The sequence below is a fragment of the Prionailurus bengalensis genome, chromosome E4 (genome assembly GCF_016509475.1).
Source record: "Prionailurus bengalensis isolate Pbe53 chromosome E4, Fcat_Pben_1.1_paternal_pri, whole genome shotgun sequence".
NCBI lineage: Eukaryota > Metazoa > Chordata > Mammalia > Carnivora > Felidae > Prionailurus > Prionailurus bengalensis.
The window spans coordinates 39707042-39729882 of NC_057360.1; the positions used below are offsets into that span (position 1 = coordinate 39707042).

General features: G+C 53.4%; 1 protein-coding gene across 1 annotated transcript in view; it reads left to right on the forward strand.

The window, feature by feature from the left end:
• The window catches only part of IGFN1 (immunoglobulin like and fibronectin type III domain containing 1), a 32784-nt gene extending 15530 nt beyond the window's left edge, over positions 1-17254 (forward strand). The window contains exons 13-25 of the mRNA XM_043567526.1: positions 3789-3906; positions 4426-4550; positions 4681-4822; positions 5171-5473; positions 5990-6289; positions 6765-6938; positions 7969-8097; positions 10136-10438; positions 11423-11511; positions 13499-13694; positions 14419-14718; positions 15484-15810; positions 16705-17254. Coding sequence (XP_043423461.1) covers positions 3789-3906; positions 4426-4550; positions 4681-4822; positions 5171-5473; positions 5990-6289; positions 6765-6938; positions 7969-8097; positions 10136-10438; positions 11423-11511; positions 13499-13694; positions 14419-14718; positions 15484-15810; positions 16705-16718 — 2520 coding nt within the window. The 3' untranslated portion in view covers positions 16719-17254. The remainder of the gene's footprint in view (positions 1-3788; positions 3907-4425; positions 4551-4680; positions 4823-5170; positions 5474-5989; positions 6290-6764; positions 6939-7968; positions 8098-10135; positions 10439-11422; positions 11512-13498; positions 13695-14418; positions 14719-15483; positions 15811-16704) is intronic.
• The last annotated feature ends 5587 nt before the right edge of the window (positions 17255-22841 follow it).

Sequence of the window (22841 nt, forward strand, 5' to 3'; positions counted from 1 at the left end):
ATAGGGATGGTTTGGAGGGTTCTGGGAGAATGGGGTCAGGGGGTGAGATAGGTTATAGGGATGGTCTGGGGGGTTCTGGGAAAATGGGGTCAGGGGGTGAGGCAGGTTATGGGGATGGCTTAGGGGGTTCTGGGAGAATGGGGTCAGGGGGTGAGATAGGTTATAGGGATGGTCTGGGGGGTTCTGGGAAAATGGGGTCAGGAGGTGAGGCAGGTTATGGGGATGGCTTGGGGAGTTCTGAGAGAATGGGGATGGAGGGTGGGGCAGGTTATAAGGATGGTTTAGGGGGTTCTGGGAAAATCAGATCAGGGGGTGAGATAGGTTATAGAGATGGTCTGGGAGGTTCTGGGAAAATGGGGTCAGGGGGTGAGGCAGGTTATGGGGATGGCTTCAGGGATCCTGGGAGAATGAGGATGGGGGGTGAGGCAGGTTATAAGGATGGTTTGGGGAGTTCTGGGAGAATGGGGTCACAGGGTGATACAGGTTATGGGGATGGCTTGGAGGGTTCTGGGAGAATGGGAATGGGGGGTGGGGAAGGTTATAAGGATGGTTTGGGGGGTTCTGGGAGAATTGGGTCAGAGGGTGAAATAGGTTATAGGGATGGTCTGGGGGGTTCTGGGAAAATGGGGTCAGGGGGTGAGGCAGGTTATGGGGATGGCTTAGGGGGTTCTGGGAGAATGGGGTCAGGGGGTGAGATAGGTTATAGGGATGGTCTGGGGGGTTCTGGGAGAATGGGGTCAGGGGGTGAGATAGGTTATAGGGATGGTCTGGGGGGCTCTGGGAAAATGGGGTCAGGGGGTGAGGCAAGTTATGGGGATGGCTTGGGGGGTTCTGGGAGAATGAGGATGGGGGGTGGGGCAGGTTATAAGGGTGGCTTGGAGGGTTCTGGGAGAATCGGGTCAGGTTATGATGATGGCTTGGAGGATTCTGGGGGAATGGGGTCAAGGGGTAAGGCAGGCTATGGGGATGGCTTGGAGGGTTCTGGGATAATAGGGTCAGGGGGTAAGGCAGGCTATGGGGATGGCTTGGAGGGTTCTGGGAGAATGGGGTCAGGGGGTAAGGCAGGCTATGGGGATGGCTTGGAGGGTTCTGGGAGAATGGGGTCAGGGGGTAAGGCAGGCTATGGGGATGGCTTGGGGGGTTCTGGGAGAATGGGGTCAGGGGGTAAGGCAGGCTATGGGGATGGCTTGGAGGGTTCTGGGAGAATGGGGTCAGGGGGTAAGGCAGGCTATGGGGATGGCTTGGAGGGTTCTGGGAGAATGGGGTCAGGGGGTAAGGCAGGCTATGGGGATGGCTTGGAGGGTTCTGGGAGAATGGGGTCAGGGGGTAAGGCAGGCTATGGGGATGGCTTGGAGGGTTCTGGGAGAATGGGGTCAGGGGGTAAGGCAGGCTATGGGGATGGCTTGGAGGGTTCTGGGAGAATGGGGTCAGGGGGTAAGGCAGGCTATGGGGATGGCTTGGAGGGTTCTGGGAGAATGGGGTCAGGGGGTAAGGCAGGCTATGGGGATGGGGATGGCTTGGAGGATTCTGGGAGAATGGGTTCAGGGGGTAAGGCAGGCTATGGGGATGGCTTGGAGGGTTCTGGGAGAATGGGGTCAGGGGGTAAGGCAGGCTATGGGGATGGCTTGGGGGGTTCTGGGAGAATGGGGTCAGGGGGTAAGGCAGGCTATGGGGATGGCTTGGAGGGTTCTGGGAGAATAGGGTCAGGGGGTAAGGCAGGCTATGGGGATGGCTTGGAGGGTTCTGGGAGAACGGGGTCAGGGGGTAAGGCAGGCTATGGGGATGGCTTGGAGGGTTCTGGGAGAATAGGGTCAGGGGGTAAGGCAGGCTATGGGGATGGCTTGGAGGGTTCTGGGAGAATGGGGTCAGGGGGTAAGGCAGGCTATGGGGATGGCTTGGAGGATTCTGGGAGAATGGGGTCAGGGGGTAAGGCAGGCTATGGGGATGTCTTGGGGGGTCCTGGGAGAATGGGGTCAGGAGATGAGACCGGTTATAAGGATGGTTTGGGGGTTTCTGGGAGAATCAAATCAGGGGGTGAGGCAGATTATAGGGATGGTCTGGGGGGTTCTGGGAGAATCGGGTTAGGAGATGAGGCAGGTTATAAGGATGTCTTGGGAGGTTCTGGCAGAATCTGGTCAGGGGGTGAAGCAGGCCATAGGGGTGATTTGGGGGGTACTGAGGGACTGGGGTCAGGAAATGAGGCAGATTATAGGAGAGGCTCAGGGGTATCTGAAAAAATGGGGTCAGAAGGTGAGGTGGGCTACAGAGATGGTTCAGGGAGTTTCAGAGTAACAGGCACACAGGCTGGAGTGGGATATGAGGGTGCACCCAGAGACCAAGAAGCCATAGGGCAAGGGTCAAGATACTGGACAGCATCAGAAGGGGCTGATGGTGGCACAAACTCCAAAGATGGCTCGGAGAGGGGCAGAGGAAGGAGGCTTTTGAAAGGGGCACGTCCAGGACTGGGCTCTAGGACGACTGGGGTGCCAGCAACTACAGATGGTGCAGCATGCAGGGACGACCCTTCGGGCGCAGGGGTGTTGGGGATTCAAGGAGGGTCACAGAGTCTTTCAGATGGGCAGGACTCCAAGAAGGGTCTCAGGGGCCCTGGAACCTCAGGGGTCCCTGAGGCACCGGGGGCTGTTGGCTCTATGGGAAAATCAGGTGTCAGAGAGTGGCAAGATGCTGCTGGGATCCCAGGGTCTCCTGGGGGCAGAGAACCTCCCAGTAGGGAGGGTGGGTCTGCAGATCAAGCAGGGGGTATGGGGGCTTCTGGGTTTCCTGATGGTCAGGGCGCAATGGAGGGTGAGACGTGGGCAGATGTGGCTGCTCTGGAATGTGGACATGAGCAGGACTTCTGGAAAGCAGGCCCAGGAACATCAGACAGGGGTAGAGCAGCTGGCCTTGGGGGATTTGCACCTCGGGGAGGTGGGGACTCACAGGTGGAAGGCAGAAGGATGGGAGCTACATGGAGGAGTTCAGTGGGTACAGGCCAGGTTCTGGACAGCAACCGGATGCCTGGGGAAAGGAATAAATCAGCATCAGGTTCTGCTGATGGACAAGGTGTAAGCCACACTGGGGCCCTAGACAGGGAAGACCAGGGATTTGGCCAAGGTAGCACAGGTGCTGGGAATCAGTCCCCAGGTTCCAGAGCTTCCAGATCTCTGCAGGAGAAAGATCCCACTTTCAGTGGGACCCATGATGGCTCCAGGAGCAGGAAGGGTGCTCCAGGCCAAGAAGGAGCTGGTGGGCGTCAAGGCCCATGGTTCCTGGATAGCAAAGGGTCAGGTCCTGGAAGGGGCAGGTCTATTGGCCCAGGGGACTCAGGTGTCCTGGAGGAAGAGAATTCCACTTATAGGGAGAATGGCTTCACCCAAAAACCTGGGGATTTAGGGCCTCAGGGAGCCTGGAATAGCCTAGATGGGCCCTTTGGCAGAAAAGACTCTGTGGACAGATCAGGGGGCATCCAGGGCATGGGCTTTCAGCTAGACAAAGGACATAGAGGAGAAAGAGGGTCCCTGGAGGCTGAGAATGACAAGGCCCAGGGTCCAGGTGCCCAAAAGGAATATGAGGGATGGGGAGCAGAAGAGTGCGGCGGCTCAGACAGAAGGCCTGGCCAGCTCAGAAGCAGGTCCCTGAGACAGTCAGGGGTGGAGGCTGGAACAGCAAAGAGAAGGGGAGCAGAGGAGGGCAGAGGCTTGGGGCAGCCACTGGGAGGAGACAGCAGAGGGAGCGGAGGGGTGACTCTACACGAAGACTGGAGCCAGGAGCCCCCAAGTCATCTTGGCAGCAGGAGAGGTGGCAAGGACGGCAGGTCAGACATCTATGGCCAGGGGAGGGATGCCACCCCGAGTACCAGATCCAGATCCAAGCGTGGCACTGACGCTTTCTCCAAGGAGGCCCAAGGTAAGTATTTCTCAGGGGAATGGCTCCAGTGGGGTAGAGCCAAGGGCAACTGGAATGACTGGGTCGGTCTCAATTCTGTCTCCAGCCCCAGGAGTTTGTCCCTGCTGGCGCCCCTCCCCCCATTTTTAGGGATCTCTTCCCATCTAGGAAGCAGCCTCTTCTTCCTTGTGCAGGTGGGATCCAGGCTGCGTGGGGCCCAGAGGTCTCTGGGTCTCTGTCTTAACATCCTATGTCCAAAGAACTAGAGCTGTTGAAATGCTCTGTGTGAGCCACTCAGACCTCAGACTTCCCACCCATGTGACTCAAGGGGCCCCTTCATCTACCTTGCATCCCAGGTCTCCCATACAAGCCTAGGTCCTGCTGAGAAGAAATGGAAGGTTTGGCTTTGCTGAGCCCAGCTGGCAGGATGTGGTGGCCTCCCAGGGCACAGTGTAGGCCGTGGTCTGGGAGGCTGGGCCTTGGGGGGAATCCTTGGGTGGCTAGCCCCCCCCCCCCCCAACTCCCTCTGTGTATCTCCAGGCCCCATGAGCTACTTCTCCAAGAGCCTGGCTGACCTGGAAGTACAGCAGGGAGAGGCCGCTGTCCTCTCCTGTACCCTCACCCGTGACTTGGGCCCCGGTGCCTGGTTTAAAGATGGAGTCGAGGTACGGCCTGCCCCCGTGCTTTTCCAGCCAGTTTGTGGGAGGGGCCTCTGCTTACCCCGGGCGGCGGGGGGGGCTGGAGGAGCTGGGCAGGGGTGGGGATGACAGGCTCTTCTGTGGCCCTTGTTTCCAGCTCAGCGCCCAGGATGGAGTCACTTTTGAGCAAGATGGTCTCGTGCACAGGCTCCTCATTGCCCACGTGCAGGGGCGCCAGGCTGGGAGGTACACCTTTGTAGCCGGCAACCAGCGGAGCGAGGCCACCCTGAGTGTCCATGGTGAGGCTCCGCCCTGCCCTGCTCAGCAGCCCCTTTGCACCAGGTGGTATGCTCCCCCTTTAGACACCTGACTGTGTGCTAGTCTGTAGCCAGTGACGAATGTCATCCTCAGTCTGAGAAGGTGATTTTAAAAAGCCGACCCACACTCTCCCTACCCTCTGTCAGGAAGAGAGGTCTAATCCTAGTCCCTCCTGAAGCAGATGAAGCCCATTCATCCCCTTGTTAGTCCTCTTGGGGAGGGGTCTTTACTCTCGGCCACATTTCCTTCTCCGGGTCCTTGTGTCCCCACCCCCCAGGTGCGCGGTGCCCAGGCTGCCGTTTGACGCCCTTGCCCCGTTGTGTCTCTAGATCGCCCCGTCATCGCTCCAGATGTGACAGAGAAACTGAGAGAGCCCCTGGTGGTCAAGGCTGGGAAGCCGGTGACAGTGAAGATCCCCTTCCAGAGCCACCTCCCAGTTCAGGCTGCCTGGAAGAAGGACGGAGCTGAGCTGGTGGGCAGCGGCAGCAGCCGGGGGGTCCAGGTGGCCCTGGGGGACGGCTTCACTCGGCTGTGCCTCCCTAGCGCCGGCAGGAAGGACCGTGGCCAGTACAGCGTGACGCTGAGGAGCGAGGGAGGCTCCGTCCAGGCCGAGCTCACCCTGCAAGTTATAGGTGCCAGCCCCAGCCTTCTCCCCAGCCAAGGCCTGAGGGTCCTGGGCTTCTGGAACCTCCCTGCCAGGAGGAGCATGCCCAGAGTGCGGTCCCCGGGCTCAGATCCTCATTTGCATGCTGTTTAAGATCCAGACCTTCTCCACCTTGTCCTTTCTCCCCCTCTCAGACTGGTCAGGAAGAAGCAGTTTAGATAAATACAGGGCTGGGCTCCCTCTGGTTGTGCTTCTCCGGGAGAATGCACCCGGCCCCGGGAGCTAATGCACCCGGCCTTGAGTGGTGGCAGCAAGTTAGCGCGGAGCAGGGGCAGCCATGGTGGCACGTTCCACGTCACCCCTGTGGGTCTGTGTGTGTGTGTTGGGGGTGGAGGCCGGGGACACCTCCAGGTAATGCCCAAGGCCCTCTGGACATTCTACCCCACTGCAGGCTTATCCGCTGATGAGGGGGGCAGTCTAGCGCCACTCCCCTCCAGCTTCTTTGACCCCCCCTTCTCTTCTGCTCCCCTCGGTGGGACCCCAGACAAGCCCCAGCCCCCACAAGGTCCCCTGGAGGCACAGGACTGCCAGGGGGCTGGTGTCTGCCTCCACTGGCGGCCCCCCCAGGACGACGGGGGCCGGGCCTTGGAGCACTACGTGGTGGAGAGGCGGCAGGCTGGCAGAAGCACTTGGCTGAAGGTGGGCGAGCCCCCCGCAGGCACCACCACCTTCACCGATACCCACGTGGAGCAGGGCAAGAAATACACCTTCCGAGTGCGGGCTGTGACCTCTGAGGGGCCCGGGGAGGCCCTGGAGTCCACAGAGGTGCTGGTGGCTCCCGAGGGTAAGAGGGCTCTAACACTCCCGGGCTCTCCGCTGTGCCCAGAGAGTAGGCGGGGCTGCCCCAGACACTGAGGGACACCGGGGGTCTTGGGGCCCTTCTAGAGCCCTGTGGAGACTCCTTACGTCAGCTTCCTTGGGGATCTGGCGGGCGATCAGGAAGCAAGATTTATGGGGTCTTCTCGTGGCCCTGGCTCTCTGGGAGTAGGGGTAGACAAGCAGAGCCTGCGTTCTCAGGAGCGTGGGTGGGGCAAGCGCCATTCTCCAGCAGATGCCCTCCATCTGGAGGGAACTGGAAGCTGAGGGGCCTCAGGGCAGCCTCTAGGCTCCCAGGCCACAGCCAGAACAGTGTCCTAGGGCAGGCTGGCTCAGCCCCCTGATGCTCCCTAGGAAAGAGCAGAGTGTGGCCCCCAGGACCTCACTGTGAGCTGGCACCTTTCCTCAGCCGCTGGGCTGATCGGCACCTTCTCTGCCCCCAGCTCTCCCCGGGCCCCCTTCCACCCCAGCCATCCAGTCGGCCTCCAGCCAGGGCATCACACTGACATGGACGGCACCTAGGGGCCCCGGCAGTGCCCACATCCTGGGCTACCTGATCGAGAAGCGCAAGAAGGGGAGTAACACCTGGACAGCAGTAAATGCGCAGCCCGTGCCTGGTGAGTGGGCCAGAATGGGCGCTCTGAGTTATCCTGGCCCAAAGCTTCCCTACGTGACCTCCGGGCTCCAGGGTCCTGTGGCACCATGGTGCCCGATCCCGTTAGTACAGTGGGTCTCACTTGGGGTGGTCTCGCCCCCTGCGGGCATTTGGCAATTGTCTGGCAATTTGGGGTTGTCATAACTGAAGCATGGGAAGGTGGGGGGTAGAGGCCAGAGACGCTGCTAAACATCCTACGATACACAGGGCCACGCCCCTGTCCCCATCCCCACGCCCCCAAAGAACTATTTGGCTACAAATGCCAATAGTGCCAAGGTTAGGAAACCCTGGAGAGGGTTCCAGAAGTTTCAGGATGGAAGCCAGAGATGGAGCTGCTAGCATTAACCCCTTTCCTTCGGGCCTGGACCTTGGGCAATGCACTCTTTTCTCTAGATATTACCTTCCTCATCCATAAGATGGGGAGAAGTGTCCCCTATCCCATTAACTTCCCTGCGGTTTCCAAGAAACTGCTTTCTGAGATCGGAAAGAACTCAGAAAAGTCCAAGCCAAGTTTGCAGGAGAAAGACCAGGTTCGAGGCGGGTTGTCCGGAGACCAGGTTTCTAGCCAGGGCTGTGCCACTTAGGAGCAGAGGCCTCTCAGGGCCTTAGTTTCCTCATCTCTGGAAAAAGGGTTTGGAACTAAGGGCATTCTTCCAACTTCCCTATTTAGTCATTCTGTCTTATTTATAAATATATATATTTATAACAACTCTTATAACTCTGTAAAGCAGAGAGAACCAGAGAGATTAAGGCACTTGTCCGAGACCACCAGCAGGTTAGTGACAGAACCAGACAAGGATTAGGGCCTCTGACATCCTGAGCAGTGTTGTTTTCACCTTGGAGAGAACCGAGTCACCGGTAGCTGGCTGCCTGGAGAGGAGGAAGGTGTTAGCACCCTAGGTTTGGTCTTTTCCAGAGCTTGGTGGCGCCATCTGTGTCCCCATCACCTGGTCCTGTCATGGTGGGACTAATGTGGGGTTGGCTTCTCACAGGCAGGAAGTGGACCGTGGTGGACATGCGGCAGGGCTGTCAATATCAGTTCCGGGTCACGGCTGTGGCTCCCTCTGGCCCCGGAGAGCCTGGACCCCCATCAGATGCTGTCTTTGCTCGGGACCCCATGAGTAAGTAGAACACCAACCCAGGTTGGGGGTGGTGGTGGTGAGGCGCAGGGGACAGCTCTGAAGCCCGTGGGACAGGACTGGGACCGTAGGTCAGGGCCAGTCCTGAAGGAAATGGTCAGGAAGGCTGGAAGACAAAGGTCGGAAGGCCTCTGGGGTGAGGCATATTTTAGGGGCCTGGGGGAGACATAAGCCCCCAAGTTGAGATCAGACAGGCCCAGGGGCCAGGCAGTGGGGATTAGAAGAAGCCCTTCCTAAGATCACTTTGCTCACTCTTCAGGTTCTGAGCAGGTCAGCTCTCAAGGACTCATTCCAGTCCTATAACTGTCCACCCACCCCAGTGAAGGGTCATCATCTCTGTGGGGCAGGTGGGAGGTCACAGTGGAACCTCACCATTGACTCTCCAAACAGCAGATATTTGCCCTTCAAGGTGGCTAACACTGTGCCCGCAACTAGGTAAATAAATCCTGGTCTCTGCCCTTGAGAAACATTCAGCCTCGAACAGCATTTCCCTGTCTGTGATTTCAGACCTCCATGCACAGAGAGATGTCAGAGCATCATGATGTTGAGAACAACACAGACAGCCAAAAAGTTCTGTGATCAAAGATGTGCATAACAACAACAACAACAACAGATATTTATAACATCTAGCCTCTGATATTTCCAAGTCCTACAGGAAAGGGTCCTGTTCTAGTTTGAGCCAGATTTCCCAAATTTGAGGAGAGAATACCTTTTCCACAAAACACCTATCCAAAACCTCACCCCAAGACATACAACTTGGAAGATGCTCCTCTGTATACCTCTTATGAGCCTCTTATCCCCTTATGAGTCTGCTAATGACAAGCCATGGAGGGAGCGGCACATTTCTGGCACCTCCTGGGTCGGCCAGGTGGTCCACACCTTGAGAGTCCTTTTGTATCCCCACAGGGCACACACGGTAGGTGTCAGGTCTGTTGAAACGAACCCAGCAGGAACAGAACGTTGTACAAGTTGAATGGACCCAGTGGCATCTAAGTTTTAGTCCTAGAAAGGGCAGAGTGTGGAGTGGAGGGGATGAGAGGGGGAAGATTTTATCCCTTGCAAGTGGACCAACCCCGTCCTAGTTTATCAATCTCTCTCCCTCTCTCATCGCTAATAGGGAATGGAGACAGCAAGCAGCGTAAGCAGCGCCCCACATTAGCCACCCCAGTCCCTACCTGTCCTAGACCCTTGCTACTAAGCATGGTCCATGGACCAGCAGCATTACCTGGGGACTTGCTAGGAATGCAGAATCTCAGCCCTCACCCAGGCTGCCGAATTAGGATCTGTCGTCTTAACCAAATCCCCAGGCAGTTTGTAAACAAATTCAAGTTTGAGAAGCACTGCCCTAGCCCAGATTTAGAAACACGTGGACAGCTCTTAAAAATCCTGCTGCCTGGGCTGCACCCCAGACTAATGAAATGCACGTTTCTGGGGGTGGGATCTAGGCATCAGTGTTTGTAAGGCTCCCCCTACATGATTCCAGTGGGCAACCAGGCCTGAGAGACTGCTGTGCAATTCAGAGCTCTTTCTTTACACACTTCACAACCCCTGTGGGTGCATAGGGCCTGTTATTATCCTTCCCATTTAACAGGTGAAGAGTAAGTATGGACTGAGTGCCCAAAAGGCGGTCTTGACTAACTTAGAGCTCAGAACCAAAAGATAGAATTCTAGCCTTCGGGGATCTTGGAGCCCAAGAGGTCATCAATGAAAATACCCCATTCCAGGAAATACAGAAGGGCAGTTAGGGGAAGTGGGTTGGCAGGTGGCTGAATGAGTGGACTGAGGTGGGGAAAGCTTTCTGGATCAGGTGACCTGGGATCTGTGGTGCGTAGCTGAGGCAGAGTATAGGATAGAGTAAGGGTGTGGTTCCAGGTACCTGCTCTAGGGAAGTCTAGGGGCAGAATCCTTAAGTGAAAGAGATACCCACCCTCCCCCATGAAAACTAATGAATATCCACACTGAGTGGCCTCCCTCAAGAGAGGGTGATGCCGTTCCTGACATTCCCGTGGTACCTGGCCAGGACCCCCAGGGCCCGTGAGGGACCTCCAAGTCACAGATACGTCGAACACCAGCATCACCTTGAGCTGGGCCCAGCCGGATGCTCAGGATGGGGACGAAGCCCAGGGATATGTGGTGGAGCTGCGTGGCTCAGACAGTCTGCAATGGAGCCCATGCCATACGGGCACCGTGCTGGTCACCACCTTCACAGTCAAAGGGCTTCGGCCCCAAGAGGGCTACTTCATGAGGGTGACAGCAGTTAACGACGGGGGCCACGGCCAGCCCACTGCCCTGGATGCATTAGTGCAAGCCATGCCTGTTACCGGTGAGTGCCACCTCCTTGCTCTTCCTGTGCCCCCTTCCTGAGAGGGCCTCTGAGCAGCGTCCGTGCACTTGCCGAGCCAAGATCCCCTTCCCCAGTTTCGTGAAGGGCCATTTATCAAGCACCTATTATGAGCCCGGCACTGGACCAGGCAGGCCCGTCCAGAAATGTTTTCTCATTACAACTCATAAAAATCCTATAGGGTTCGTATTTTTGCCCCCAATTTACAGATAGGGAACCTGAGGTCAGAGGCCCTTGGCCCTGGGTCATACCACTGGTATGTGGCATGGCCAGGATTTAAACCAGGTGACTCTGACTCCAAAGTCCAGGCTCTCTCCAGGATTCTTTGCTGCTTCCCAAGCATGACCTAAGAAGGCATAAGTGCTACTCAAGTGCTACTAAGCACCCCCAGTTCGTGCTCAGAGTAGAAGACACACAGCTCCCTGTTACCCAAATGTGGATCTTTTCCTTTGGATTTAACCCCTGGAAACAGCTGACTTGTCTTTGACCCAAGCTGACCTGGGCCATCCCAGCAGGCCCTAGTTGTCATAGTAACCATAAGGAAGACAAGTACAATGAATAGCACATGTACCCGGAGTCCAGAATCCTGGAACCTTGTCCTGGTTCCGCCTCCGGCTTGGTGTGGTCCCAAGCCTATCACTTCCTAGCTCAGATCAGTGTTCATCTATCTCCTCTGCAAAATAAGAGTTGGATTACTTTTCACTGTCCCCCTCTGTTCCGGCCTAACCCTCACCCTCTCCCCGATGGCTTCCCTTTCTCAGCTCCCCACCACCTCCTGCGGCTCCCCCTGCCCCCAGGATCCTCCTCCCAGCTCCCTATCCATTTCCTCCAGAGCCTCCCCTGCCACCATGGATCTCTGCACCAATTAGTCGGGCCCAGACTTCCCCCTCCAGCTCCGCCTTGTTGGAGACCTGGAGCTGGGGCCCAAGTGTGGAGGGAGGTGACGAGCCATATTGTGTGTTCCAGTCTGTCCCAAGTTCCTCATGGATTCCAGCACAGAGGACCTGCTGATGGTCAGAGCTGGGGACACCATTCGTGTGCCTGTTTCCTTTGAAGTGAGTATATCTAATGGGGAGTGGGGAAGAAGGGAGCCCAGAGCAGCCAAGAGAGCCGGATTCAGCCCTGTGGTTCTTCCCCACCGCCCTCCTTTTTGGTCCCCAGCCAGTGGTTAGGGCTTGTGCTGGAAATCAGGCCAGAAGTGAGGAAAGAAGAGGGTCCTCCCTGAAGGCAGAGCCCCTCACCTGGCCACTGGGTGGCCACTCTGCTCTTGTCTACAAGTCCCTCTAGTGGTAGCTTCTGTCACTGCACCTCTAAGCTATGGTGCCCACTTTCCTCCACCTCTCCTTACTTAGCCTGGGAATTCAGGGGCCTGCAGGATGGATAATCCCTTTTGACCTTAGAATGAGTATTGCACAAGCACATGACCTGCATTTGACTCGGGATGATCCCCAACCAACTCCACCTGTCTCTGTATGTGTAATGTAGCAGTAATGTGTGGGGGCTGGAAGCCCAGATTGCCTGGGGTCAGGTTCTAGCATCATTACTCACTAGCCGTTTGACTTTGGACAAATATCTTACCCTCTCTGTGTTCCAAATTCCTCATCTGTCAAATGGGGATAAATAGTAACTTATCTCAAAGGATTTTTCTGAGGATTCAAGGAATTAATACATGGAAAGCATGTGCAGTACCTGGCATATAGCAAGTGCCCAGTGTTTGTTATCCATCAGTAATTACGATGATGATGATGATTACTATTAAGATCATCATTGTCGGGGCGCCTGGGTGGCTCAGTCGGTTAAGCATCCAATATCGACTCAGGTCATGATCTTTTGGTTCATGCGTTCTAGCCCTGCGTTGGGCTCCACACTGTTAGTGTGGAGCCTACTTGGGATTCTCTCTCTCTCTCTCTCTCTCTCTCTCTCTCTCTCTCTCTCCCCTGGCCCCTCCCCCCTTCTCTCTCCCTCTCCCACTTGCACTCTCTCTCTCTCTCTAATTAAATTTTAAAAACCTTCAGGGGCGCCTGGGTGGCGCAGTCGGTTAAGCGTCCGACTTCAGCCAGGTCACGATCTCACCGTCCGTGAGTTCGAGCCCCATGTCGGGCTCTAGGCTGATGGCTCGGAGCCTGGAGCCTGTTTCCGATTCTGTGTCTCCCTCTCTCTCTGCCCCTCCCCCATTCATGCTCTGTCTCTCTCTGTCCCAAAAATAAATAAACGTTGAAAAAAAAAATTAAAAAAAAAATAAATAAATTTTAAAAACCTTCAGAAAGAATCATCATTGTCACCAACATCATCTGTGCGGGAACTCATAGGCGGCAGAGCCAGACTCAAACCCAGACATAACTCTAAATTACATGTCCTTGGGGCACCTGGGTGGCTCAGTCAGTTAAGCGTCCGACTTCGGCTCAGGTCATGATCTCACGATTCGTGAGTTCGAGCCCCGTGTCAGGCTCTGTGCTGACCGCTCGGAGCCTGGAGCCTGCTTCGGATTCTGTGTCTCCCTCTCTCTCTGCCCCTCCCCTGCTCATGCTCTGTCTCTCTCTGTCTCAAAAATAAACAAAACATTAAAAAAAAATTTTAATTACATGTCCTTAACAATTAGACCATAATAAGGACAACGGTGGTGACAAAAATACCTAACACACACTGAGTGTTTAACACTGAGTGTTCCTTGGCCCTCTTCTCTATGCTTTCCACGTGTTACTAACTTCTCCAATCCTCAGAACAATCCCGTGAGGTTCATTACTGTTGGAATGCCCATTTGACTCTGATGCCCAGTGAGTACAATACCAGAGGATCTCGCGAGGAGCTGGGGGTTTGCCTTACTCTCCCTGTCCTGCTTCCTCACTATCCCACCGCCCCCTACCATGCCATCCTGTATCATTCCCTCTCGACCAGCCCCTCCCTAAAGAGGCACTTCCCACCTCTGTGATTCTGCCCAGACATTTCCCCTCCGAGAATGCTCTTCTCCCCTTAGGCCCAGCTTAAATACCATCACCCCCACAAAACCTCCCCTGCTTACTTTTCTTTCCTCTCATTTCCCAGGCTGCCCCCATGCCTGAGGTGACCTGGCTGAAGGATGGCTTGCCCTTGCCTAAAAGAAATGTGACCTTCACCAAGGATGGCCTCACCCAGCTCCTGATTCCTGTGGCCAGCCTCTCAGACAGTGGCCTCTACACTGTGGTGCTGAGGAGCTTGGAGGGCAAGGAGGCTACCTACAGCTTCCCCCTCAGGGTGGCAGGTGAGGCAGGCCTAGGCAGGGTCTGCCGACACTGGCTTGCCACTCCCCAAGGCACGGAGCTCTCCATCTAGCCTAGTCTCAGCTCGTCTACCATGCCAGGGAATCCAAGGTGACCACACCACCAGCCATTCCTAAGAGCTTGAAGAAAGGAGAAAAGGCAGAAGGAGAGTCTGGAGTGGGGTGCGGGGTGCGGGTCCGTTGTCCTGCCCCAGGAACTTAGGGACAGTCAAGCCACAGCCCTTCACTGGACTTGTTATTCTTCATTTGGGGTCAGTGAGCAAAGATAGCCATCATCATTACCTCAACTGAATGAGCCTTGGAAGGATTGTCTGTGGTCCTTGTACACGATAAATGTGGCCCTCCCCACTGGGACTCCCACATAGCCCCCACCCACCCTGGAGAAGCTTCTAGAACACAGAAGTGACCTACAGCTAATGATGGGGGCTCTGCAACTTGGTCTTGTGGAAGCCCCTCCGCTGTCCTGTGTCATTTGACTTATAAACCAGAGTGAATTCAAATAATTCTTGTTGGAAAGGTTTTCTACTCTCTAGGGATAGCTGCAGACCCCCAGCTGAGCTCTCTCTCTGGCTCTAGCTGCCTGCATGGCAAGACTGCACTCCCAGGACCTCGGAAGACTTGGGGACCTCCGGGAGGGCCGTGCAGAAGCCCTGGGGACCCCTGCTCAGTACCCCCGGAACTCAGCTCCCTTTGCTTTCTTGAGCAGCATGCCCGAAGGCTCCCGGGCCCATCCGCCTGCAGGAGAACGTGCCTGGGACAGTGACGGCTGAGTGGGAACCTTCTCCAGATGAGGCCGGGGATGTCCCCCTGCACTACGAGGTGCTGACACGCTCCTCGGCGCACGGGCCCTGGCGCCAGGTGGCCGACCACGTGCACACCAACCACTTCACCCTCCTGGGTGTGCTCCCCGGCCACGAGTACCACTTCCGGGTGGTGGCCAAGAACGAGCTGGGGGCCAGCCAGCCCTCAGACACCAGTCAGCCCTGGTGCATCCAGCGGCAGCGAGGTGAGCTCTTGGGGATGCGGGCTGCCACTGGGGGGCAACCCGGGCAGTGGTGGCCGAGCTCCGCTCAGTGTATCTCTGGCCGCCCCGCCCTCATCCCCGCCTCCCTGCCTCCCCCACTCCCCGCCTCACCACCTCCGAACCTCGCTCAGCCTACGGGCCTCTGTGTCCTTGACTCAGGGTGGGTCCAGAGACAACAGAGGGCCGTGGGTGTCCACGTGTCCAGGAAGCCTTTGGGCGGGGTCACAAATCAGCTGCAGGCAATACAGCAAAGAGAGGTTAATGTTTCTCTGAAAACCAAGTATGTTTTAGAGTTAACGAAATGTGGGCCTTCAAAGTAGTTACTAGAAAAAGCAGATTATGAAATCGAATGCATGATTCCATATTTCTAAAACACACACACACAAAAAATGTCTGGAAGATTCCACACCAAAATGTTAGCCCTGGTCGTTGATAGGCAGTGAAATTATGCATGGTTTTTATTCTTTCCCTTTTTGACTTTCTATACATTCTAGTTTGTCCACAGTGAATGTGTATTAGCTTGTAGTTGAAAAAAAAAATCCAAAAGGTATTTTAAGAAAAAGATAAAAAAGTGAGTCAAGCCGTGGGGGCCAAATTTGCAGGTAAGATGTGGCGGAAGGACCGAGGAAATGCCTGCATTCCATGTGACTCACGCCTCAGCCAGCCCTTCCTTGCTTGCTGACCTTTCTCTCTCTCTCTCTCTCTCTCTCTCTCTCTCTCTCTCTCTCTCCCTGGTTTCTGCCACAGACAGGTTCACGGTGAAGGCTCCCAGCTACCGGGAGCCTGACCTGAGCCAGAAGCCCCGGTTCCTGGTGGGCCTGCGGACCCACCTGCTGCCTGAGGGCTGTGAGTGCTGCATGAGCTGTGCCGTGCAGGGCTGGCCCCGGCCCAGCGTCACCTGGTTCAAGGACGACCAGAGCCTGGCAGGAAACCCGGAAGTATATAGCACTGATGTGCTGGGCGTGTGCTCCCTCATCATCCCCAGTGTCTCCCCCAAGGACAGCGGCCAGTACAAGGCAGTGGCTGAGAACACGCTGGGCCAGGCTGTCAGCACCGCCACCCTCATTGTCATAGGTAAACGTCCCGCCCTGGCAGAAGGCCAAGCTGGCAAGGGGAAGGGAAGGAGAGTCAGAGCAGGGAGCCCACCCTGTCGCCTCAAGAGTGAGTGGGCTGCAGGTCAGGATACCAGGTTCTTCCAACCGCCTTGGCTCTCCAGGATCTCTGTTACCTAAGCTGGCCATCTCTTGCCATCCAGGGCCTTGATTTGCCCATCTGCAAAATGAGGTATTGACTTAGATCCTTGACAACCAACTCTTGGCTTAGGGGACTATGTGCCACCCACCCAAGCTTCCCAGTATGGCCTTGCAACACATCTCAAGCTGAGAGCTAAAGAGGCTTCTTCTGCCTTCTGTGTTGCACCTTCATAAATTTGCCCAGATACAGACGTTAAGTCCAAAAAGCCCCACTGATTTCCTTATCAGTAGTCTCCTTTTCAGTAAAGCAAATAATATATGTTAATAAGAAACCATTTTTCCTTAATAGTACTTAAACATCTTCTATTTTGAAGAAGGGGGGGGTGGGAAGTAACTCCTACACATTTTTCACTCTTCAGAATCAACCTTTGGGCAAAAATGCCCCTTTCAGCCCCGAACCAACGTGTCTTTTGTCTCTGTGGCATTTATGCCAAGGCCCTTGGGAAACCACTCTCAAAGCACCCCAGCGTGTGCACACACCTAGTCCTGACGACTGTTTTCAAAAAGGTGTTTGGAGATGGTTGCCAGGGAGGGAGTTTGCCCAAGCTCAGAGAGCATGCGGTGTCTCTGCATTTGAACCCATGGCCCCTGACGGCGGAGCCCCTGGGCCTGACCCTGTTCTGTGTGACCTTCACCATGTAAGAGGGGTGGGAGGGGAAGTGGCAGCTACTCCTTCGGGACCAGCCAGAATATTCTGGTGTGCTTTGTCTTGCAGAATCTAGCTCCTAGCCCCACCTCGCCCTGGGATGGCCCTGTCTGGCCCCACAGCCATCGGATGGTGACAGATTCCTGAAACTTCCCTCTTGACGCCCACACTGGCCCAGAGAGCCAGTCCTAAAGGATGGAGCACACTGGTAGTGCCCAGAGCCCCAGGGAGACAGAGTGAGGGGCTTCCTGGGGATGTTCCACCAGAAGGGCATGGAGTCCTTGGGGAAGAAAGAGAAGAAGCGGGGGCATCCAGCCTCTCAACCCCAAGCCAAGTGCCTGAACAGATGACAGGGAACCTCCTCCGCCCTCATTACGTGGGCTTCTTTCTTTTCTACTTTGGGGGAATCCAGAGAGAACCTGTCTGCAACATGGAGGCCAAGTCCTTGTTTTCCCGAGCTGGGTTCCTAGAGGGAGAGCAGGAAGAGCTGGGCCTGCTGTGGACACCAGAGGGAAGAATGAGGAGGTCAGAGGACCTGGGTGAGGGCCAGGGCGTCCAGGGCATGTGTGGAGGGAGTGCCTTCTGTGCCTTTCATCATTAAAACATTAAGCTAATACAAGCCTATCATTTGCAAGTTAACTTGGGGGTGGTGTGGTGGAGGAAAGGTTCCCAATGCAGAGCCTTCATTCCAGGCTCCAGCTGGGAGGACGGGTGGGTTCTGGCTCAAGGGAAAAACTGGGTGAGGACTGGCCTCCTTCTGCAGCCCAGGCCTGTGAGCAGTGGCTTCCCGGGGCAGGAAAGCGGAGAAGACTTGTTGGGTCTGCATAGTAGAGAGACCTCCCACGCTCCTCTGTTTGGCAAAACTCCTGTGAGCGGCAGAGCAAGGGCTTTCCTGGGTGTTATAGTGTAGGGGTCACGGAGCCAGTGTTACCCAGGACTGCCCTTTGCCTGTCCCTCCCCGGCACCGGAAAGAGTCAGGGTTGGGGAAAATTCTACGCCAGGTTGTGACCTGTGGGCCCCGTGAGAAGGTGCTGAGAGAGACCGTCAAGTGCATGGGGATTTGGCTCTCATCCAGGGCTGTGTGGGCCCCTCCTCGCCTTCTCCACAGTCCCTGTGTCACAGACAGGCTGGGACGCCTCCCTTTCCAGGGAAGGACCTCTATGTGACCTCCCACCGGAAGGTGCCCCTCCGTCCCCAAGGCGTGGCCTCTGCGCCTCCTGGGCTTCCATGAAATACTCCAGGGTTCCCAGGGACGAGAAGGAAGGAGGGGGCCCCGGGAAGGCTGAGCCCCACTCTGTCCCAGGGTGCCAGCTCCGAGGCCCGGCCAGTGGCCTGACATAGTCTGCTCTTCACTCCCTCTGCCCGGTTCCAGGCTTCCATCTTCCTGGCCTCCCCTCACACCCAACTGCAGTCAGATGCAGGAAGGAAGGCGCACAAGCCCCACGGAGGGATGAGAGAGGGTGGATGTCAAAAACTCCTTTCCGAGATGTGGGAATATGTGACCCGGGGAAAGCTTTCTGGATTCGAGAAATAATTGTCCACCCCAAATAGCCCAATAGAGGCCCCCAGAAGCAGGGGGATGGACTAGATGACTTTGTATAAGCCGTGGTTCACTCCTGCCCCCACCAGGGAAACCCACAAGAGCCGTTTTCCTTGGGTTTTCTCTTGCCGTCTTTGCCTTGCTACCACGGCAGGCCAACCTGGGGCCACGGGCAAAGAAAGAAGTTCTTGGAAACTACGAGGCAGTGGCTGAACACTTCAGCCTGTATGAACTGTTCGCCTGAGTGCTTTTTAGGCTGCAGTGTGGGGAGGGCAGGGCTTCAGCTCAGACCGCAGTGTCAGCAATAGGGAGAAGAGGGGGGTTCCCACAGAAGGGATGACCCAGTGCCCGCGGCCTGCCTGGCTCTGAACAAAGGATGGAAGCAAGGATGGAAGAAGAGCCCTTTCCGCATTCCTAAGGGTGGAGCTGGGGCCTGACCTTCCAAGGAGATACAAAAACAAAAGACCCCAACTTGTGATATCTTCTCAAGATACATTCATCCATTTGACGGCCCAGAGCAGGTGCTGTGCGGGGAGGTACAAAGGTGACTCAGACATGGGACCCGCCCTCAAGACACCTACCTTCTGGAAGGGAGAGAAGACTAACAAAGGCACCAAGAAAGTCCTGAGGAGCTCAGAGGAGGGGAGAGCTGCAGGCTGAGAGCATCAAGGAGGGCTTCCTGAAGGAGGTGGAAACCTTCTCGGCAGATAAGCAGGAAGTGGGCTTGCAGAGATGAGAACGTGATTAGCGCAGGCTTGGAGGTGGGAAAGCACAGGCTGGGTTCAAGGACTGCAGGCGGTTCAGTGTGAACAACTCAGCCCAGGACCGTGGAAAGCAGGGGTCTGTTTTGACGGTGGACACCAGTGCTCACGTCCAGGGCAAGTGACGCCACGTGTGCCTGGGAGGGAGTTGCACACTTCTGTGACCAGGACAGAACGTGAAGGAGAAGGGAAAGATCATGGACATTTTCATTCATTTCCGCACAAAGCCCCCAAGCCCTTGCCAGTCAAGTACATTCCATGTGAGCATGAATGTTAGGGTTTGAAGACTAGTTCTCCCACCTAACTAGTTATGTGGCCTCAGCAGTTCCTTATCCTGTCTTTGCCCGCTTCCTCACTTGTAAATGAAGAACAATAATTCCTAACCCAAGGCCCCAAGGATTTTCTCCTGTTTTCTTCTCGAAGTTTTAGGGTTTTAATTCTCACTTTTAGATCTATCCCTTTTGAGTTGAGTTTTCTATGTGGTGTGAGGTAATAGCCAAAACTTGCTTGCTTTCTTTTTTCATTATCCAGTTGGCCCAGCACCATTTTTAAAAAGAGATTATCCTTTCCCCCCATTGAATTAGCCGGAACCTTCACTGAAAATCAATTGACCGTATATGTGTAGGTCTGTTTTTGGAATCTGTCTTACCTACTTCTTTTCTGTTTTCTGGGAAAGTTTGTATAGAATTGATACAGTATCTTCTTTAAGTTTTTGGCAGAACTTACCAATGAAGCCACCGGACCTAGAGTTCTCTCTAGGGGAAGGATTTAACCACAAATTTAATTTCTTTAATAGGCGTATAGGGCTATCCAGGCTATCAGTGTCATCTTGAATGTTTGGTAATTTATGACTTTCAAAGAACTTATCCGTTTCATCCAGATTATTGAATTTATCAGCATAAAGTTGTCTGTAATATTCACTTACTGTAAGATCTCTAGTGATATCTTCTCTTTCATTCTTCTTTTTTTAATTTTTTAATGTTTTATTTATTTTTGAGAGACAGAGCATGAGTGGGGGAGGGGCAGAGAGAGACAGAGACATAGAATGCGAAGCAGGCTCCAGGCTCTGAGCTGTCAGCACAGAGCCTAATGTGGGGTCGAACCCACGAACTGTGAGATCATGACCTGAGCTGAAGTCAGACTCTCAACTGAGCCACAGAGGCGCCCCCTCTTTCATTCTTAATATTGATAATATGTGTCTTCTCCTTTTTGTTCTTAATCAGTTTGGCTGTAGGTTTATTCATTTTATTGATCCTTACAAAGAGCCAGTTTTTGGTTTCATTGATTTTCTGTTATTTTTCTGTTTTCAATTTCATTGATTTCTGCCCTTATCTTTGTTATTTCCTTTCTTTGGCTCACTTTGGATTTAACGTGCTCTTTTCTTTGAAATGCTGTTTGAGCTATGTGGTTTATAAAACCACGCGTTTTGATATGCGTATTCATGTTCTTTCAGTTCAAGATATTTTCTAATTTACCTTATGACTTTTTTATTTACCCGTGGATTATTTACAAGTGTGTTGTTTGATTTTGAAATAGGTGAGATTTTCGACCTATCCCTTCTTGATCTCTATCTTAATTCCATTTCAATTAGATAGTACACTTTTATGATTCTACCTACCTACCTATTTATTTATTTATTGTTTACTTCATTCTTTTTTTGAGAGAGAGAGAGAGAGTGTGTGTGCTAAGGGAAGGGCCAGAGGGAGAGGGAGAGAGAGATACTCCTGAGCAGCCTCCATGCCCAGGGCAGAGACTGCCACGGGGCTTGATCCCACGACAGTGAGATTATGACCTGAGAAGAAATCGAGAAGTCGGATACTTAACCAACTGAGCCACCCAGGTACCCTGTCATTCAACGTGTTCAAAACCTAATGGGGGACACCTGAATGGCTCAGTTGGTTGACTATCCAACTTCGGCTCAGGTCATGGTCTCACGGTTCATGAACTTGAGCTCCACATAGGGCTCTCTGCTGTCAGCACAGAGCCTGCTTCAGATCCTCTGTCCCCTTTTCTCTCTGCCCCTCCCCTGCTCGTGCTCTGTCTCTCAAAAATAAATAAACATTTTTAAAAAACCTAATGAAACTTGTTTCATGGCCCATCTTGTTAAATATTCCCTGTGCACTTGAAAGGAGATGCATTCTGCCTTTGTTTCAGGGAGTGTTATGCAAATATCGATTAGGTGAAGTTGGTTGATGGTGTTATAAATCTGCCATATTCTTATTGATTTTCTTGCCATTTTCTCTCTCAGTTCCTGAGAAAGGAGTGTTGACATAGCCAACAAAATTCTGGACTTGTCTAGGGTATAATACGTATCTTTAATTTATCACAGTTTACATTCAAAGAATATGCCTCTTCAAATACAGAGTAAGAACCTCACCATAGCGTGCTTACTCTCTTCTCCTCTTTCCATCTTCTGGGCTGTTTTGTCATGGCTTTTTACTTCTACATAAGTTACAAACCCCAAATACGTTATTTTTTTTCAGTGAATTTTTATTTTTTAATTATTTTTTATATAATTTATTGTCAAATTGGCTTCCGTGCAACACCCAGTGCTCATCCCAACAAGTGGTCTCCTCGATGCCCATCACCCACTTACCCCTCTCCCCCACCCCCCAATCAACCCTCGGTTTTTTTCTCTGTATTTAAGAGTCTCTTATGGTTTGCCTCCCTCCCTCTCTGTCTGTAACTATTTTTTTCCCCTTCCCTTCCCCCATGGTCTTCTGTTAAGTTTCTCAAGGTCCACATATGAGTGAAAACATATGATATCTGCCTGTCTCTGACTGACTTATTTCACTTAACATAATACCCTCCAGTTCCATCCATGTTGCTGCAAATGGCATGATTTCATTCTTTCTCATTGCCAAGTAGTGTCTCATTGCATATATAAACCACATCTTCTTTGTCCATTCGTCAGTTGATGGACAGTTAGGCTCTTTCCATAATTTGGCTATTGTTGAAAGTGCTGCTATAAACATTGGGGTGCACGTGCCCCTATGCATCAGCACTCCTGTATCCCTTGGGTAAATTCCTAGCAGTGCTATTGCTGGGTCATAGGGTGGTTCTACTTTTAATTTTTTGAGGAACCTCCACACTGCTTTCCAGAGCAGCTGCACCAGTTTGCATTCCCACCAAATACATTATTATTTCTGCTTTAAAAACTCAATTGTCAGGGCACCTGGGTGGCTCAGTCAGTTAAGCACCCAACTCGTGATTTTGGCTCAGGTCATCATCTCACAGTTCATGAGATCGAGACCCCCATTGGGCTCTGTGCTGACAGTGCAGAACCTAGTTGAGATTCTCTCTTCCTCTCTCTCTGTCTCTACCTCTTCCCCCTCACAATAAATAAATAAACTTTTTAAAAAAAAAAACCTTAATTGTCTTTTAAAGATATTTTTAATGAGGAAAAACCATTTATATTTACTATTTTCAGTGTTCTTCACTCCTTTGTGTAGTTCAGGTTTCCATGTGGTATCATTTTGCTTCTGCCGAAAGAACTTGTTTGAATGTGTCTCGTATTGCAGGTCTCTTGACAATGTAGTTTTTCAGCTACTAGTCATCCAAAAAAGTCTTTATTTATCCTTTGTTTTTTCCAGAGCCTACCAAAGAGGCTTTTATTCAATATATTAGCATATAAATGTTCACAGAAAAGCTGAATTATACTGTGATCCATATGCCCATCACCTGGATTCTACAATTAGCATTGCTGTATCTGCTGCATCACGTACCTAACCATCTGTGCGTCTCTCTATTCATCCATTAATCCATCCTATTATTTTTTTACACATCTCAAAGCGAGTTTCAAACATGAGTACACTTCACATCTGAGCATCTCAGCATAGCAAAAGATTTTTTTAGTTATAGTATTTGGCCACGAGGGGGCTGCCAAGTGCCATCAAAAGCATGAG